Here is a 20,382-nt window from a genome sequence, read left to right as displayed (position 1 = left end):
GGAAGGGCCAAGCAGACAAAAGAACAGCGCAGGGTTCTGTGTTGTTCCTCCGCGAATAGGGGAGCGACACTCCTTCCCTCCCCCACCCCCCCGCCAAGAATTATGTTACTAGGATCCAATTCACAAGCATTATAGAATCATTTAATTTTATGCCAAAAGCAAAAGATAGAAAATGATAGAAACGTTTTCCCATCTTCAAAATATACAGGTAAATGTATTAATAGGAAAAGAACACTGAAAAAGGGCACAAATAAATAAAAATGCCTCTAGAAAGCAACCCAGACAATGGCAAGGGATTTCCAGGCAAAATGGAAATTAAGGAACCAGTGGTTCCCTTTCTTAGGTCAGCTTGGGATTCTGAATAATAATTCAAATAGCACTTCACATTGCAGTTACATTTTAATCTCTAAATATAATCTTTTTCATTTCTACAATCCAGAAAGTACAAAATAAAGATCAAATATTAGTTTTATCTCAGTGCAGTGATCCAAAGTGATCTTGCTTTACGTACAATTACTGCCAATCTCCAGAAAACCAGTTTTGGCATACTTAACACACACACCCCCTGGATAGGTTATGAAAAGGTGGAAAAGGTTCAAGAATGAGGTATAAAGGCAACAAGATTAGATGAGGAAAGAATGTAAAATCAGTAATAAAATGAAATCCACATTGAAAGTAGTAAGTAGCATAGTTCTACTAAAGATCAACTTAGTGATGTGGATAGTAAATCCAGAGGGCTCTTTGAAAATGCAGATACTAGGACAAAGAGAAAGAAGTTAACACTTAGCTTCTTAAAGGAAAGCCCAACACAAAAGGAACAGAAGCAATAAAAGATATAATTGGCTAGACCTTAGGTTTCTCCTCTGCAGTACCAATTACAAAAGTGAATGGCACTATATGTACTCAATGTTTAAAGGAAAAAGTCTATAGTTACTGCCAAATTTTGTATTTAGAAAGCAAAATTTATGTGGAGAAGCAAAGTTATCTTTTGAACTTTGTTCCTCCAATGATTTTGTCTTTCATTCAACTAGTCACTCACTCTCGTGACCATCCTCCAGGTAAGTGTACCCCCTCCACAGTCTCATGCATCCCATTCTTTGACCATCGTCTCTTATCCCATCTTACTCCATTCAGGGCCCTGGTCTCACTTTACTCTTTATCTAGTTTAAATTTCACAGTCACTCCCTTGTACATCATCTCTTTCTCTTGCCCCCCCCCCCTTTTTTTAAAGACTTATTTGTTTACTTGAAAGGCAGAGTTACAGAGAGGCAGAGGCAGAGTGAGACAGAGAGAGGTCTTCCATCCGCTGGTTCACTCCACAATGGCTGGAGCTGAGCCTGGAGCTTCATCTGGGTCTCCCACACGGATGCAAGGGCCCAAGGACTTGGGCCATCCTCTATTGTCTTCCCAGGCCATAGCAGAGAGCTGGTTTGGAAACGAAGAGCCCATATGGGATGCTGGCACTGCAGGCAGCAGCCTCACCCTCTAGGCCACAGTGCCTGGTCCCTCTTTTGCTTTTGTTTAAGAAAACCCTGCCTCCTAGGGTGTGTATTAATATGAAGCTAGAATGGAAAGCTGAGCCAGGATTTGAAAACAGCCACTCTGATATTGGCTGTGGGTGTCTTAAACATTGTGCCAAATCTTTCTTACATTTCAATAAAAGATACCAGGCAACTTCAAGAATATACATATTATCTGGAAAATCATAATCTTCTATTTGTCCATGAAAAAAATATTTCTCTAAATGACAGAAAAATAATGGTGTAGTTTGTTGAAATTTTTCTAACAAAAATCCTTATTTGGACCCCCAAAGCCTCACTGGATGTTGCTAGTCACTATTTCCAAAGAAGGTCTTGCCAATTTATCTTATTAATCTGGTCAGTATTTAAATACCCTTAGTTTAAGAAGTTCCTTCCTAATCTAGGCTGAATTTTTCTTACTACCATAATCAATAAGACCAATCTGAATTCATCTAGCCACAAGTGCAAAAAAAGATGAAATTATACAATATTCATCACATACAACATAATATTTTATTATAGTTATAGACTTTTCTAGGTGTTGCTATCATGCACACAAATGGAAAAATTAAAATTAATCAATACTTCAGTAGTTTTGCATTTTAGGTAGTAGTATTTTATAATTCAAGTAAATAAAATTCATTAAAAGCATAAGCTACATAGTAAGCTGCACTTTCAACATTAATTACATCATATTGATCTAGTCTCTTATCTCTAAATAAAATTTTAGATAAAGCCCCTTACCTCATTTCTCATAATTCTCCATAGATTTAGTGTAATTCGGCCAACAATATTTATCTCACTCATTGTATCTGATCCATACTCATCTCTTTCAGCTGCAAATCTGTTCTCAATCTTGTCATCTTTAGAAATGAATATAGATTGTGTCAGGGTTCACAGAAAATATTTTCAAGAAAATCATGGCAAAGAAAATGAGAATAATAGGGTAAAGATTAAATATAATTCATAGTCTATTTTATATTGGCAAGAAAATTTTTCTTAAAATAATGAAAGAATGTTGTGAGATAAAAACAACTGAAAACAAACACTCTGCTCTTTCTGTACATCACATCCAAGACCCTTACCCTCTCAATACCCAAATCTGTGTATTCTCAAACCCCTTCCAAAATGACATAGTATTTGCTTATAACATATACACATCCTTCTGAATATCTGAAATCATCTCCAGATTACCTATAATACCAAATACGATGCAAATGTTAAGTAAATAGCTAATACTTAATGTTTCGCAACTAATGATAAGAAAAAATGTCTGGGGGCCAATGCTGTGGCTCAGTGGGTTAACACCCTGGCCTGAAAAGCCGGCATCCCATATGGGTGCTGGTTCAAGACCTGGCTGCTCTACTTCCGATCCAGCTCTCTGCTATGGCCTGGGAAATCAGTAGAAGATGGACCAGGTCCTTGGGCCCCTGCACCTGCATGGGAGACCCGAAGAAGCTCTTGGCTCCTGGCTTAGGATTGGCACAGCTCTGGGCATTACGGACAATTGGGGAGTGAACCAACGGATGGAAGACTCTCTCTCTCTCTCTCTCTCTACACCTCTCCTCTCTATGCGTAACTCTGACTTTCAAATAAATAAATACATCTTTAAAAAAAAAGATAAAATGTCTGTACATGTTCAGTATAGAAGCAATTCTTTTTCTCAATATTTTCAATTGTGGTTAGTTGAATCCACAAATGTAGCCCCTACAGATACGGAGAGTAATAGAGGAGAAATTATACCCATACCCACATCCACACATACAAAATTTTCTTTCTGTTGGTTCACTCCGCAAGTAGCTATTACAGCCAGGTCTGGGCAAGGCTGAAGCCAGAATCCAGGAACTCCATCTAGATCTCCTCTGTGGGTGACAGGAGTCTAAGTACGTTAGGGTCATCTCCTACTGCTTTCCCAGCAGTGAGCTGGATCAGAAGCAAAGTAGCTGGAACTCAAACTGGTACTGCCATTTGCAGTGCTGGTGTCTCAGGCAGTGGCTTAATTCACTGTGCCACAACAGCAGCTTCCCCTGCTCCCATTTTTTAAATGATAATTTCTGGAGCTACTTTTGCAAATACCTAAAAACTACAACATTTTAAAAATTTTAGCATGAATAAAGTCCATGGTCAAACTGATCACTTCTTAGAAAAATGACAATGTTTTAATAAAACAATTCCCTGAAAAATTTGACATCAATTAATGATGTTCATATTCAAGAAGAAATTCTCCTAATTGCATATGGAGAACCAGATTAAGAGTTTCTCACAGCACAGAGTTCCGAGTCTTATTTCTTAGAAGATGATTTTACCTAGAGTAGAAAATAACACTAAGGATAGGTAAATGTCATTGACTAGAGGCTCTTGAATAACAAAATTGTTTATCACATACTAAGTGTCCATTATGTTATAGGAATTTTATATATTGCTTTTATTTTAATATGACTACTGTATGTTAGTAAAATTTTTATTCTGCATTATAGAAAATTCTACAAAAAATTTTATATCTTGCCCTGAGTTGAGAAAAACACTACTATTCTAAATCAGGATTACCTCATCCCAAAGACCATGTCACCCACTCCCAAGTCTCTTTCTTAATATTAATATTATTTAAAAGTTGGGGTATTCCTATTTCACAAACACTTAGATAATGTTTACTTGGTTCTCAAGCACTGTTCTAAGTACTTCACATCTGCCCTATATATTTTATTATTATCTCTATTTTACATATGAATAAACTGAGGCATGGAAGTGTTTAATAATTTTCTTGACATCACACAGCTAGTTAATGACATTAGTGAGGATTTGAATTCAGGAAGTCTTTCTCTTAAATCTGTGTTTTTTGCCACTACTATTCTGTCTCCCTAACCATTCACCTCCTTTTGTCCCATGTTGCCTCCTAAAAATGCTTTCAGTAGTGGTTTTGAAAGACATGAACTTTCATTTAATTTCTACTCAAAAGTCATATGTCTTACTATTATAAGTAATTGAAAAGTAACTGATTAATTAGCTGTTAGTGTTCCTGAACCCATCTGTCCTTCCTCACCAATCAAATAGATAAAATATAGAACCAAATAGAATAAAGTTACGTACATCAAGTCAAAGAAATGTTATGTAGCTTTATAATAATTATGAGACAGTCTCATAATTAAGAAAAACATATAGGACAAGATACAAGCTGCTTGGCATTATATTAAAAAAAAGTCTACAAATGAAAAATGAGTGACAGAAAAAAACCAACAAATATACTAACGATAAAAACAGCAGTGAGATTGGGATTTTTTTTTCTTTTCTTGATTTTTATATTTTTTTATAATGCAGTTAGGATATTTCTAGAACTTACATAATTTAGCATTAAAAAATGGGCCAGAACAATCTTGCCTTTATTTAATTTATAATTTGTTCTGTGGTAGAACTATAAGACCTTCAACATACTACATACCTGGCACACGAGAGATCATCTGACATAAGTCAACACTTAAAGCAGCAGCTCTTTGTAAGAGGTAGCCCCAGGAATGCATTTGAATTTCATATCCTAACAGAATATCAGGATCATACCTAAAGAAGGAATGAAAAAATTAAACAAGAACCATAAATTTGAGGGGCTGGCACTATGGTGTGAAGGGTCAACCCATCACCTGTGAAGCCAGCATCCCATATGGGCTCCAGTTCAAGTTCTGGCAGCTCTGCTTCCAGTCCAGCTACCTGCTAATACGCCTGGGAAGGCAGTGGAAGATGGCCCAAGTGCCATCTAGTCATCTGCTCATAGTCCATTGTTATACTACAGACTTGTAGAGTAGCTCTCAACCTTATGAAAAGATAATGCAATTGTTATACATGTGCTTTTCTCTATAAAAATAGGACTGAAATTTTTGAAATAATGGCCTGGCCTATGTAATAAACACTAATTGATTAACCTAACAAAATTGTCAAGTAGACTTATTCATCAGTCTATTAAAAGCATTTGATTGGAAGAAATGCCACATGGCTGGCAATTCTGAATGAGCAGGATTAAGCCACAAATATAGAAAAACAAGAAAAGCAAGTAATAAGCAGCAATGAAGCATATATCCAGAAAGGAAGTCCAAGAAGATCCCAGGGTACTCAAGAAGTATCCCAATACCTTTCCTGCTCAGTCTTCCAACACAGCCTAAGTCAATACCTTCTTCATGCTGCAAGTATACTTAGGTGTTTATATGGCAGGCACTACAGGAATCTTCTGTGTGAGGAAGCTGATATCAATCATCTCTTCCATAAATGTAAATTCTACTTAAGAGGAGTCAAAGTTGGACTACCTCCATGTCCAGTGCATCTCCCTGTAAGACTAACTACATAATGGATGAATAAGAGAAAATGGGGCAGAAGTATCAGGTGGCCTGAAGGAGCATAAGGGATCCAATCCCCATGCACAGAACAAATAACCCACATAGTGGACTTCTTAGTACTTAGAGTAACACAGAACAGGCACTACAATGTGGTCACGGCTGACCTTGATCAGAGAAGAATTTGGAAGATTCCTGGAGTTCCTATCACATAAATGTTTTAGCTGCAAGAAGATGGTGGGTGATCAAAGAGTCCCTTTGTTGAAACTCCTAATATACAAAGAGATTTCTTCTAATTTCATTTGGATCTCTCTGATTAACAAAATATCTTGCTATTAGAGGAATTTTCATTGCAATTAGCTTAATATTCTGTTGTGGAAATTGAACTGGTTAACCACATTCATTTTTAAATAATGTTATAAAAATAATTTTGTCTCAAAAACTAGTCTTTTTTATAAACTGGTACTGCTCAGAAATAACTGCTGGGAAAAAAAAAACTAACAAAATATTACCCTTTTCTTCTCTTACTAGATTTATTTCACAGATTTTGTTCCTGTACAAGAATTACACAGTTGTTTCAATATTTTACAGGTACATTACATATATATGTTTGTTTATTTATCTGACAGAGTTAGTGAGAGAGAGAGAGAGAGACAGAAAGAAAAGTCTTCCTTCCGTTGGTTCACCCCCCAAATGGCTGCTACAGCCAGAGCTACGCTGATCTGACAGGAGCCAGGTGCTTCCTTCCTCCTGGTCTCCCATGCGGGTACCAGCACCCAAGCACTTGGGCCATCCTCCACTGCCTTCCCGAGCCACAGCAGAGAGCTGGACATGGTAGAGGAGCAGCCCGGACTAGAACCCGGTGCCCATATGGGATGTCAGCGCCACAGGCGGAGGATTAACCAAGTGAGCCATGGCGCCGGCCCCATACATATGTTTATTTTTTAACATGAGGCTGTGTAGTCCTAGAAAATATTTAAGACTGTTTCAATTTTATAAACTAAATGATTCTATTGTTTAACCTATGAAAACATTTGATAACAAAAGTTCTGATAACTTATTCATTTCTAGTGAGTTTTATTCAGTCTATCAGGTTTCTAAAAATTACAGAAAGAACAAGATTGTGTAGATAGGATTAGTGGCAAAGGTAAAAAAACTGGAGAAGATGGAAGCAGAATAAATAGGAAAATGCTTTTATTTGCTTAGGTAGAGAAAAGATGTTTCACAATTAATATTCTAAATAATCCACTAACATATATACAGTTGAGGGATTACAGTACTTTCGGGTAATGGCAATGGCCATGGAGGGGAAGGCGCGATCTTGAAAAGTTAACTCTAAAGTTAAATGGGTAGGATGTAATGTAAGGAAGAAGAAAATGGAGGAAGCACAGCTTACTATTTGTTAGGGAAAAATATACAATTATTCGTAGTCCAAGGAAGTATGGAAAGAGAAAAACGATTGTAAAAAGATATTGAATTTTGCTCTACTCCTTTTAATATCACTTTATAGTACTTTTTATTTGCCACTTGAAGAAGTAGATATTAAGAGTAGAAAATTTAAAGGCAATTCAACTCTTGAAAGAATATCCACATTTTATTCATTTTATTTTTGCATCTATTTCTGTATCTTATAGTTAACATTTAAGTATTATGTAGCAGGCAGCAGATTAAGAGTTTGATGTCCATTATCTTATTTAGTTCTTATGCATGTTACATTCTATAGATGACGAAAACAAAGCTTAGAGAGATAAGTAAATTGCTCAAGACAAAAACAGAATTGGCTGACTCAAGGCCCGTGCTGAGTAAGTACTCAAAACACGGGATGAACAAAATGAAATAATTTTTTGACAGGGTTGCTTGGACTAATATATAAAGAACATTACAAAATAGAAAGGGGTGAGTTTAAGAACATGCTCAAGGGATAGCTTTCACCTGTACTCCAGGATCCAGAAAGTACTGTTTAACCCACTTTAGGCATTTAGAAACCTAAACCTACAAGAAGGTTTCAGTTCCTAAAAAATGAAGTATTTAATAAGAGATCACCAACAATTAAACTCTTGAAAAAATGCAAAGATGCACTTAATTATTTTTCAATTAAAATTCTTTGGCTTAGAACTGAGAAAGCATTAAAACAGAGAGTGACTGAAATGGTGGTTGGCTTTCAAGTAGAAACTTATTTAATGAATACTACAATTTAACTTTTTAAAGATTTATTTAAGGGCAGAGTTAGAGGGAAACACACACACACAGAGCCAGACAGCGAGCGAGAGAGAAATGGGGAAAGAGAGCGAGCGAGAGATCTTCCATTTGCTGCCTGCAGTGGCAAGGGCTGGGCCAGTCTGGAGCCAGGAGACTGGACCTCCATCTGGGTCTCCTGCATGGGTAGCAGGTTGCACTGGGGCCATCTTCCACTGTCTTCCCAGGACCATTAGCAGGGAGCTGGATTGGAAGTGAAGCAGCAAGGACTTGGAATCACTGATCATATGAGAAGCAGGTATTACAGGTGGTGACTTAACAAACTGCACCACAATGCTGGCCACTACAATAACTTTAGTACAGTTTATTTCAGCAACAAAGAAAAATGACCTTAAAATCCATCTGGGAGCTAGAAGCTACGAAAATATTTCTGTATCACTGGACTCTCAATTTGGAAATTAATATATTGTTTTCCCCATTCCTTATTTGATAGAAATGGTGATGGTGGTAAGATTTGAGTGCAAAATCTTCTTTCCAGGCATAACTACTTTCAAGTCATTGGAAGGGATTCTTTCCCTCTTTTAACTTTTATCTGCATTATCTGTAACAGCATAGAAAGACTGAACAAAATCTGGAAAAAAGCAAAAATTACAAAACAATACCTCTTTATTACATTTGCAATTTCTTGAAACAGTGCCTTCTCATCAGCAGCATAGGTAACTTCTAGTCCTGTAATTCCAGATCTGATAAGTAATGGTGTCTGATATCTGATATCTAAGAAATAAACAAAATGTTTATTACATGTAACATAATTATCTCTTACTTTTGAGTGGAGTTATGCTACTGAAGTATTTCAAAGGAAGAAAGTATATATCCAAATAAGAATACAGTAATCCCAATTTCTTTTTTTTTTTCTTTTTGGCAGGCAGAGTGGATAGTGAGAGAGAGAGACAGACAGAAAGGTCTTCCTTTGCCATTGGTTCACCCTCCAATGGCCACCGCAGCTGGCGCACCGCGCTGATCCAATGGCAGGAGTCAGGTACTTATCCTGGTCTCCCATGGGGTGCAGGGCCCAAGCACTTGGGCCATCCTCCACTGCACTCCCTGGCCACAGCAGAGAGCTGGCCTGGAAGAGGGGTAACCGAGACAGAATCTGGCACCCCGACCGGGACTAGAACCCCGTGTGCCGGCACCACAAGGCGGAGGATTAGCCTAGTGAGCCGCGGCGCCGGCCCCCAATTTCTTAAAAAATTTCTTAAAAGGGATTTTCTGTTTTTTTTTCTTTACTCTTCCTAACAGGAAGATCTTTGTTTAGTAGAGACTATTTTATTTAGCAGTGTGCTGGAAAATGTTTAACAACCACCTCTAAGGAAAAATGTCTTCATTTATAGTGTTTGCCTTTTTCCCTGACGTAAAGACTTTTCATCATGGTTGCTCTCAAACTACCAAAGTGACATCAACTAGACTGGAAAAATAATCAAAATTCAATAACTGGCTGGTGAGTTGACATGTCGCAGCTCAAGCAATTACTGATTAAACTGATAAGACAAATCTCATATGTTTTTCTCCTGTGCTAAGAGTTTTTCCTCACTGGACTGAATGCATCTGTAGTATTTACCACTATAAACTGATGTGAGGACTCATGTGTTTTATAAAATGTCCTATACAGTACATTATTTGAAGAATCTCTGAGCCAAAAGTATATGTATTTAGAAAGAGATAAAAACAAGTTAGAATATATCTTAAAAGTCACTCCTAAGCCATTAAGTTACCCACAACAGTTAAGAATTTCCTAAGGCAAAGAGAAACTCTATTAGCATCAATATCCCTATATAGATATGAGGCAGACACTGTCCACCTAATCTAGATATACATCATATTCTGAATTAACAATTAGTAGTTTATAAACTATTTAGAAAGATATACTAATTAGAAATTTTATTAAGATATTTATGACTTTTGTCAACAGTTCAACTAATAATGTGTCTAGAACAAAGTTATCAACAGCCTCCTACATCCACCTCAGCAAATATTTGAGAAAAAAGTTCTTATGTTTACTTGGATTAGATCTACAGCACAGTAACTCCCCATTACAAGAATCAACCTATGGCATGTAGGTATACCATTAATTAAAATGAATAATACCTTGTCCGAAGGCTGTTTTGTCTTTATCAATCACTATGACACCCGTGAGTTCTGTATTTTCTGTATCTGGTAGTGGTGTATCAGATGAGATGCAGTAGAACAGAGCACAGATTGGGTCAAATTCAGGATCTGGTTCTAAGTCTCTTCTAGTTCGAGCATGTAATTCTACACTGATTAGAGTAAGATTCTGTATCTATAAAAGGAAATAAAAAATAAGCTTAAAAATTATTTTGGGACATGCCTGCTCAAAAAAGAAGTATGCTTCAGTAAGACTCTAAGGTGGTATGTGTATAAAATTACAGAAAAATGCCTGTGAAAGACAAAGTCACAATTTAACACTCCAAAGATTAATGCAAAAAGATTTTTGCTTGAACTGAAGTGAAATTAATTCATGTTTTATTTTAGAAAATCTGTTAGAGCTGTAATTTTTCAATGACCATACTTAAAACTATTTGAATAAAATATATGCACTGACTTGCAATTCCTGTTCTACTTGAGAGTTACTTATATTTTAATTATTGTATTTACCAGGCATATTTTTTAGTTTTTCTATATGAAGAAAACAAAGAACAACAACAACATAAACAATGTCAAAAAATTGTTATGGTATCAACTATGTAACAGCAATATTTTTACCTATGAACATTTTTTCTTTGATATATAGTCTAAAAAAACAGACTTGCTTTTCACACTTCTTTTCCTCTGCTTATAAAAACTTTTAACCATAATCCTTAGTTTTCTAAAACAAGACAAGTGTAAGTAGAAGTTCTGAGTAAGAAAAGTGAAACACAGATTGGATTCATGATTAGAACTGGAATTATACCCCCATCATTTTACTACACACACACACACACACACCTGGAATGAAAAACAGTAGCATACTATAATACTGATGATTATTCATAACAAATAAATTTAACAAATTTGTATTTGTTTTACACTCAAACTAGTGACGAAATGTACCTGCAGGGCTCTCACTAGTGATGGGAATATAATCTGGTAAATCTCTTTGGCAGACAATTGAGAAATATCTTTCAAAATTTAAAATTGGCTTATTTTCTGATCTAGCAATTCTATTTCTGAGAATTAATCCTATAAACTCATACATGTAATCAGAATACATACCCAAGAATGTTCACTCAAGAATATAGCAAGCAACTGGAGAAAATCTAAATGTTTATCATTTGGGGACTGGTTACACAGATTATGTCATCTCCATAGCCTCTACATACAGTGGAATACCCTATTCCCTTTAAAATGCTCAAAAGAAGGGGTGGGCATTTGGCCTGGCAGTTAAACTTTGCTTGGGATGCCCATTTATAATACTGAAGTGCCTGGGTTTGAGTCTCAGCTCTGCTCCCAATTTCAGATTCCTGCCAGCATATACCCTATGATTGAACAACTGTAATTCAAGTGTTTTGATTTCCCGCTACCCACATGAGAGACCTGGATTGAGTTCCTGGCTTTGATCCAGCCCAACCACAGTCACTGTGGGCATCTGGGGAATGAACAAGCAGTTGGGAACTGTGTGTCTTTCTACTTCTCAAATTAAAAAAGATTTTTTTCAAAGGAATAGGTCAGATATCTATATCCAATTATGGAAAAGATCAGTACAATACAATGATGCATGAAACCATTATATAGTATGCTTCTAAGAAAAGCAAGCAGAAGCACAGGAAACTTCTGCAGATATACAGAAAATATACAGCTACCTACTATCTTTGGGAAAAAAAAACTGGTAGACCGAGGTAAGGGGAAAGCTTATTCTTCACTGTAAATGTTTTTATCCTGATTGAATTTTACCATGTACATGTAATACTGCATGAGCTCATTAGTAAATATTTTATTACTTTTTTATTTTTATTTTTTATTTGACAGGTAGAGTTATAGACAGTGAGAGAGAGAGAGAAAGGTCCTCTCTCCATTGGTTCACCCCCAAAATGGCCGCTACGGCTGGCGCTGTGCTGATCCAAAGCCAGGAGCCAGGTGCTTCTTCCTGGTCTCCTATGTGGGTGCAGGGGCCCAAGCACTTGGGCCATCCTCTACTGCCTTCCCAGGCCACAGCAGAGAGCTGACTGGAAGAAGAGCAATCGGGACTAGAACCAGGAGCCCAAATGGGACACCGGCGCCACAGGTGGAGGATTAACCAAGTGAGCCACAGTACCGGCCCAATATTTTATTACTTTTAAAAACTTAAACAATCCTGATTATACATTTAAACGTTAAGAATAATAAATACCCACAAATATCTCTTTCATCAGAAATATATTTATTTCTATTTGTATTTTTTAAAGATCTAATTATAAAAAACCAGACTAAGTAAAATGGAGAACTAGAGGAAAGAACTTTTAAACATATACTCTTCAGGACTTAACAATCAGCATGCATTAATTTAGCAAATACAAAATTTTTAAATGGAAATATCTCACTCAAAACAGAACAAACCAGTTTAATTAGAAAAGGATGGTCAAGTGGAAAGACTATCGCAGACTATGAAGACAACCTCAGGTCAAGTTTTGGACTAGGGTGGTTATTGTGATATAGAGTGTTAAGCCACCATATGCAAAACCAACATCCCATTATCAAGTGCCAGTTCAAGTCCCAGCTACTCTACTTCTTTTTTTTTTATTTTTTTTAATTTTTTTGACAGGCAGAGTGGACAGAGAGAGACAGAGAGAAAGGTCTTCCTTTGCTGTTGGTTCCAATCTAGCTTCCTGTTAATGCTCCTGGGAAGGCAGCAGTTGATGCCATCCATGTGGGAGATCCAGATGGAGTTTCTGGTTCCTGGCTTTGGCCAACCCCCTGCTGTCACAGGCATTTGGGGAGTGAGCTAGCAGATGGAAGATCTTGCCCTCCCTCTATGTCACTTTTTTTTTTTTTTGGACAGGCAGAGTGGACAGTGAGAGAGAGAGAGAGAGAGAGACAGAGAGAAAGGTCTTCCTTTGCCGTTGGTTCACCCTCCAATGGCCGCCGCGGCCGGCGCACTGCGCTGATCCGATGACAGGAGCCAGGTGCTCCCTCCTGGTCTCCCATGGGGTGCAGGGCCCAAGCACTTGGGCCATCCTCCACTGCCTTCCCGGGCCACAGCAGAGAGCTGGCCTGGAAGAGGGGCAACCGGGACAGAATCCGGCACCCCGACCGGGACTAGAACCCTGTGTGCCGGCGCCGCAAAGCGGAGGATTAGCCTAGTGAGCCGCGGCGCGGGCCTACTGTCTTTCAAAATAAGAAAAAAGTCTTGGGGTCCGCGCCGTGGCGCACTGGGTTAGTCCTCCGCCTGCAGCACCGGCATCCCATATGGGCACCAGGTTCTAGTCCCGGTTGCTCCTTTTCCAGTCCAGCTCTCTGCTGTGCCCCAGGAGAGCAGTGGAGGATGGCCCGAGTGCTTGGGCCCCTGTACCCGCATGGGAGACTAGGAGGAGGCACCTGGCTCCTGGCTTCGGATGGGTGCAGCTCAGTCCGTCATGGCCATTTGGGGAGTGAACCAATGGAGGAAGGACCTTGCTCTCTGTCTGCAACTCTACCTGTCAAATAAATAAAAATCTTAAAAAAAAAAAAAAAAAAAAAAAAAAAAAAAAAAGAAAGAAAGAAAAGAAAAGTCTTAGAGGTTGATTTATATATTTACAAGGCCATTTTTAATTTGAGAAGCAGAAAGAAACAGAGATAGAGCTCTTATTTGCAGCTTCACTCTCTGAACGCCTTCAAGAGTCGGGACTGCATCAGGTCACAGCCAGGAACCCAGTCCAGGGTCCTATGTGAGTGGCAGGGACCCAACTACTTGAGCCATCACCTGCTTCCTCCCAGGGCAAATTAGCAGGAAGCTGGAATGGGGAATGGAGCTGGGATGCAAACTGAGGAACTCCAATACAGAACGTGAGCATCCCAAGCAGTGTCTTCATCTCTACGCCAAATGCCCTCTTCGCAGTCAAACTGCACACTCAAAATTTGTCTTTCTATTCTTCGACAGAAAATGCATTATCTTCTACATTGTGTATTCATATGCATAAGAAAGAGAGATTAGCCTAGGGCAATGGAAACAGATGGAAAAAGTGTTACGGGCACAATTCTCTAAATAAAAGAAGAGTCCAGGGCAGATTTTTTTTGGTTCACTTCATGTTACGGGCACAATTCTCTAAATAAAAGAAGAGTCCAGGGCAGATTTTTTTTGGTTCACTTCATGTTTTGACCACCAGGTAGATAGTATATTTGTCATGAGATGAGTAAAACCTGTGTCAGGAAGTTGTCAGTGATTAATCAAATATCTTATGTGATTTTTAACTTGAAGAGGGCCCACGATCCAGAAATGAGGCTAGTAAAGTAACAGTTGAAGTAAGAAGTTAAGTTTTCAAATAATGAAAGAATAAAGACATGTAACAAGTCTTTTGGCTAAGTTTTATCAAATTTGCTTCCATAAGCCTTTTTAAGCAAAATATTCTCTTTAATTTTCTGATTTTGGGTCTGCATTTAAGATATATACTACTGAGCTAATCACTAGTCTGCACATACTAATGCAGGACAAGATATAAAATGGGAACTAAATGAATGTCGCCAAATGATAAAATGTAAAAATGAACAGAATAAATGAGAGAGTAAGACTGTTCTAATGTAATTAGAAATTCAATTTTCAGTCCAAATTTATGGTAAAAATGGACAATATTCAAATATTTCTTAGTTTATACTAATCAATTCCTTAGAACAGCTTAAGACAGAACTGACAAGAATAAAAAAATCTAAAAATTGAATTCCAACTTATAGGTGGTTGCTACTGATTCTTTGCCTTTTTAAAAGCAAAGATCTAAAACAACTATATAAGCCAGCATGGTCAAACAGAAATATAATGAAAGCCATATGTAATTTAAAATTTTCTAGTAGCCACATTATAACAAGTAAAAATAAGTCAAATTCATTTAAAAACATTTTTATTTTGTCAGTATAGACTGAGGATCCCTTATCTGAAAAGCTTGGTACCAAAAGTATTCAGGAGTTTTTAAAATTTTGAAATATTTTATACATATATCATGAGATCTCTTAGGGATTGAACCCAAGTGTAAGCATACAATTCATTTATATTTCATATATACCTTATAGCCTGAATGTAATTTTATACAATATATATTTATTTTAAAGAGACAGAGAAAGAGCAAGCTCTCGCCTGCTGGTTTATAGCTCAAATGCCTACAATAGGGTGGGAATTGGGTCAGGATTGGACTGGGGCAGAAGCCCAGGAGCCAGGAATGCAATCCAGGTCTCTGACATGGGTGGCTAGAACAAAACTACTTGAGCCAACACTGCAGTCTCTTAGGGACCACATTAGCAGGAAGGCGGAGTCCAAGTAGGAGCCAGGAACCAAAGCCAGGTTTTCTGATATGGGAAGTAGGCATCTTAACCACTAAGCTAAATGCCTGCCTCATACCAAATTTTTAGAGGCTCATGTTCAGACTGTGACATCATATGAGGTCAGAAGTATGGAGTTACCCTTTTGTGGCATCATGTCTGCACTCAAAAAGTTTCAGAGTTTGGATTAGGTATGCTCAAATTGTTTATCTAAAATATTATCCTTTCAACATATAACAATCTAAAAATTACTATTGAATATTTTACATATTTTTCCTATTCAGTCTTTGAAATTAATATAGATTTTACAATTATAGCACATCTCTAGGTGCATCTTAAATTTCCTATGGAAATACTTGATCTATATTTAGATTTCATAAAATCTACAGTTGAAAAAGTAGTTTTACATATCTAAGTTGTTCCAATCATATTTAAAAGTGTTCTAATAAATGAGCTGAGTATCAATTTTTAAATACAAATTAAGTAAGATTTAAAATTCAGTTCCTTAGTTGTAAAAGTAAAATTTTAAGTTCTCAAAAACCATTTTGCTAGTGGCTACCATAATGAGCAATGACATAAACACTGAAAATACACTCTTATTTCCACTTTATTGTCATTCAGATATGTGCTTTGTGTCGTGTTTTCTTTAACACAAATGTATATAGGCTCATTGGCATATTCTTTCCAATCCATATTGTGAGTGATGTACATTTTTGTGAAACAACATCCTGGTCTTTGGCATATAGTGTGTGCAGTGAAGGTAACTGGGTTATTTAGATATTATGTGAATAATGTATCCTTTTTTGTAGCAAGCTGAAAACTACTGCAAATACAAGTAAATGTCACATTTGAGGATGTGATATAACAATTTAACAATTCCCAAATAACAAATACATATTTTCTAATAGCTCAAAAATCTTTTCTAATTTCTATAAATGGAATTTAAGTTACGAGGTTTGTGAAAGTTTTGAAACCACAAAGCAGTATCAGCAATTGATGGCATGCTTTAAAACTTTATTTTATATAAATAAATAAGAATAATATGAAGATTAACAACTACAGAATTCAACGTATTCCTCTCATTAAAAAATTTTCATACTTGTGCTATAGAATCAAACCTAAAAATTAAACACAGTATATGTTCTTATTGCTGCAGTTTTACCTCATGTAAAGCTTTTGCCTCTTGTAAGTTTTGTAGGCTGACTTTGAAACCGTAAGTATTGTTTAAAGATGGTCCATCAATCTGAGAAGTTTCTTTCTTTGGGGTATTTACTGTTGCAAATTGGTTCTATTAAAAAAGACACACAGCCAAAAAAAGATAAATGAACAATCATTGTCTTTCTTTTGATTACTTATTTCCATTTAGGTAATATGTCTTATGTGTTTAGTAATAAATGACAAACAGATCATCTCTTAAAGTCAAGAAAAAAACTGCTTTGTTAACATTCTTTTCAAGTTAGTAATTCAGGATAACAGAACTGGATATACACAGAAATATCTGATATAATCTATAAGTAAGCCATATAATGATCTTCAGTGTTCACAAGCCCCAAATACTGAAAAAAAAATAGTCTTGGAAATAGTTGATATTTATATCACATGGGCATTTGTCTTGATCTTTCTTAAAAGGAAGACAAGCAAGCAGTCAATATATTTTGCTACTACTTTGGTTAAAGTTTGTAAAAGATTTGAAATTCTGAATTTGTATTTTACCCTGATATAGTATGTACCTGAGAAATGAATTAAACATTATATATAATCTTCAAGCATTTAGAAAAAATAAAATTTTCCATTGTTTAAAAAATATTTTTCTGCTTTCTATATCAATTAACTATTTTCCCCAAAATACTAATTTATATTTCCAATACCCTGGCACTTGTTCTAATACATATGGCTTGTAATCCAACAATATTGCTCCATAAACAAAAGTTTATTAAGTATAATCTCAAATAGAAATAATAACATATTTCATGTAGTTATTGATACAGTTAGCCAACATGGAGGTGATTTCTATCATCACATATTTCCAGGGATACATCTAATGTATACTTCTTTCACATAATCATATACTTCTTCATACTGTCATATTTTAAGCATTTGAATAAAGACATTATGACTTTTCAGAGATTCAGTAGTAAATAAATTTGCTTTCCTTTGCTACTTAGTAAACTAAGTTGAAAAAAAATAAGTTATATTTGAGAAAAAACTAATAAACCAAGAAAAAGGATATATTTTTGGTGGGATCAAAAATCACTTACTTGAGCTCTGCTGTCATTGGATTGTTCTGATTTTGCCAGTAATCAGTTAATGTATTTGTATCCTCATAATCCACATTTTGGCTATCATATTCACTTTCTCTGTAATATTTGTATTTACATATAAGAATCTTTTAGATCCCAACAACAAAAAAAAACTAAAAAAATAGGCAATTTCTTGTTGTCTCAATAATATGAAATAATGATGCAAAAATATAACTAATAAAAAATTTTTAATTGAGACAAAACTATCAATTATCCAACTGATATCTAAGAATAAAACTGGATCTTCCACTGATATTTAAATATGTTTAATATAGTTACCTTTGCTTGTGTTGTTAAGAGTACTCTTCTAAGACTGTCAGTATTACTTCCTTTCTTACTACTCAACTTCTGGGTTTTTGGTTCTGTAGAAAGAAATTTCATTTTTAATATGCACACCAAAACTACCAGCTTCTGCTTTTTTAAACACTTAAGTATCGTATTATCCTATAAATTCACCCAAAGACTGAATAATTTAAAAATGGAACTAATTCAAACCTCTGATCCCCTGGTCTACAGAAAGAACCATACATTCATCACATTTTTTTTTCTTTGACAGGCAGAGAAGATAGAGAGAGAGACAGAAAGAAAGGTCTTCCTTTGCCGTTGGTTCACCCTCCAATGGCCGCCACGGCCGGCGCACCGCACTGATCCGAAGGCAGGAGCCAGGTGCTTCTCCTGGTCTCTCATGGGGTGCAGGGCCCAAGCACTTGGGCCATCCTCCACTGCCTTCCCGGGCCACAGCAGAGAGCTGGCCTGGAAGAGGGGCAACCGGGAAAGCCGCCGGCGCCCCGACAGGGACTAGAACCCAGTGTGCTGGCGCCGCTAGGTGGAGGATTAGCCTATTGAGCCGCGGCGCCGGCCGTCATCAAACACATTTAAAAAATGAAATTACAGTGGTTTCCTACTTTCTAGGGGGATATGTTCCAAGACTCCTCTGTGGATGCCTGAAACTACAGATAGAACTGACACTTTGTATACAATGTTTTTTCTCATATACACACATACCTATGATAAAAGTTTAATTTATAAATTAGGTATAGTAAGATATTAACAACAACTAATAAAATAGAATAATAATATATTTTAATATATTATAAAATATCATATTCTATGTTCATTTAAGGAAGCATTTTATGGCTTCTCTTTGGCACAAATTGCCAGCATTATTACTCTTGTGCTGTAAGGCCATTATTAACTTTTTTTTTTTTTTTTGACAGGCAGAGTGGATAGTGAGAGAGAGAGAGACAGAGAGAAAGGTCTTCCTTTTTTGCCGTTGGTTCACCCTCCAATGGCCGCCGCGGCCGGCGCGCTGCGGCCAGCGCACCGCGCTGATCCGATGGCAGGAGCCAGGAGCCAGGTGCTTTTCCTGGTCTCCCATGGGGTGCAGGGCCCAAGCACCTGGGCCATCCTCCACTGCACTCCCTGGCCACAGCAGAGAGCTGGCCTGGAAGAGGGGCAACCGAGACAGAATCCGGCGCCCCGACCGGGACTAGAACCCGGTGTGCCGGCGCCGCTAGGCGGAGGATTAGCCTAGTGAGCCGCGGCGCCGGCCTCATTATTAACTTAAAACAAGGGTTACCAGGACATAGCATTGCTCTACTGCAACAGCTGATGTCCAGTAAGTGATCCCATGGGTAGATTACCATAGAGGGATCTTTAAAAAGTTCATAGAAAATTTGTATTACAAAGTGACTATGCATGTACTTCAAAATTTTTGCACCTAAACAAATTTATCTTTAATTCCATTTTTCCACAAACTTTTTAAAGTACCCTTGTCTACTGAGTGGATACGCTGGACAAAGGTGTAATTTATATCCCAGGAGGGATGAAGGACAGTGTGAGAATTTATCATGCTACTCAAGTAAGGATGCAATTTAAAACCAATGAATTGCTTATGTGTGGAATTTTCCATTTAATATTTTTTGGGATCTTAGTTGATCACAGGTCATCTGAAACCACAAAAAGTGAAAGTGTAGATAAAGGGGGACTACTATATAAATGAGGTGAGTTCACCAAAGAGGAATATAATTGCGAATTTTTACCCAGTCAAGGAGATTAAGGAAAGCCTCTTTGAACTGACACATGAAGAGAGAGTAGCAATTAACTAGGAAAAGAGCAGGGATGTTCCTTGATTACTATATAAAAGAACTGGAAATTGCTAAGAATGGATAAGAAAGTTATTGCAGCCCAAGAGAGAGATGATGACAATCTTGGCCCTAAGGTTGTGCTGGTACAAGTAAAATCAAGAAGAATTATTTAGGAGATAAACAAGTGACAGGACTTGTTACTGGACTTTCTAGAAATTACATGGTGCATTCTGAGGGAATCAGCTGGATGTTACAAATACATTTTATGTTTCTGACTTCTGTAATTGCCTGAAAAATGGTGGTACCATTCACTGAGATAAGGAAAACTAAAAGATGACAAGAGGAATTTCTACATATGCATGTGTGTGTGTGTGTGTATGAGTGTGCTGGGGAGGTGGTGAATATATGCAGGAAGATCACTAATTGGTTTTAGAAATACTGACCTTACAGTGCCTTTAAGCATTCAAGCAGAAATGCCAAATAGGCA

General features: G+C 37.0%; 1 protein-coding gene across 8 annotated transcripts in view; it reads right to left on the bottom strand.

The window, feature by feature from the left end:
• REV3L (REV3 like, DNA directed polymerase zeta catalytic subunit) overlaps nt 1-20,382 on the bottom strand; it is a 190,476-nt gene that overhangs the window by 51,046 nt on the left and 119,048 nt on the right. For all 8 annotated transcript variants that reach the window (XR_011388583.1, XR_011388582.1, XR_007923204.2 and 5 more), the window contains 6 exons: nt 18,088-18,170; nt 16,671-16,796; nt 10,178-10,370; nt 8,695-8,806; nt 4,957-5,072; nt 2,265-2,383 (listed from right to left, as the gene is read on the bottom strand). Coding sequence is in view for 5 of the 8 variants with exons in the window: in XM_051855405.2 (XP_051711365.1) it covers nt 2,265-2,383; nt 4,957-5,072; nt 8,695-8,806; nt 10,178-10,370; nt 16,671-16,796; nt 18,088-18,170 (749 nt within the window). In the remaining 3 variants the exon portion in view is untranslated. The remainder of the gene's footprint in view (nt 1-2,264; nt 2,384-4,956; nt 5,073-8,694; nt 8,807-10,177; nt 10,371-16,670; nt 16,797-18,087; nt 18,171-20,382) is intronic.

Source organism: Oryctolagus cuniculus, chromosome 5 (genome assembly GCF_964237555.1).
Source record: "Oryctolagus cuniculus chromosome 5, mOryCun1.1, whole genome shotgun sequence".
NCBI classification, from domain to species: Eukaryota; Metazoa; Chordata; class Mammalia; order Lagomorpha; family Leporidae; genus Oryctolagus; species Oryctolagus cuniculus.
The sequence above is the reverse complement of the archived record's forward strand: the minus strand, read 5'-3'. Positions and strand labels throughout refer to the sequence as shown.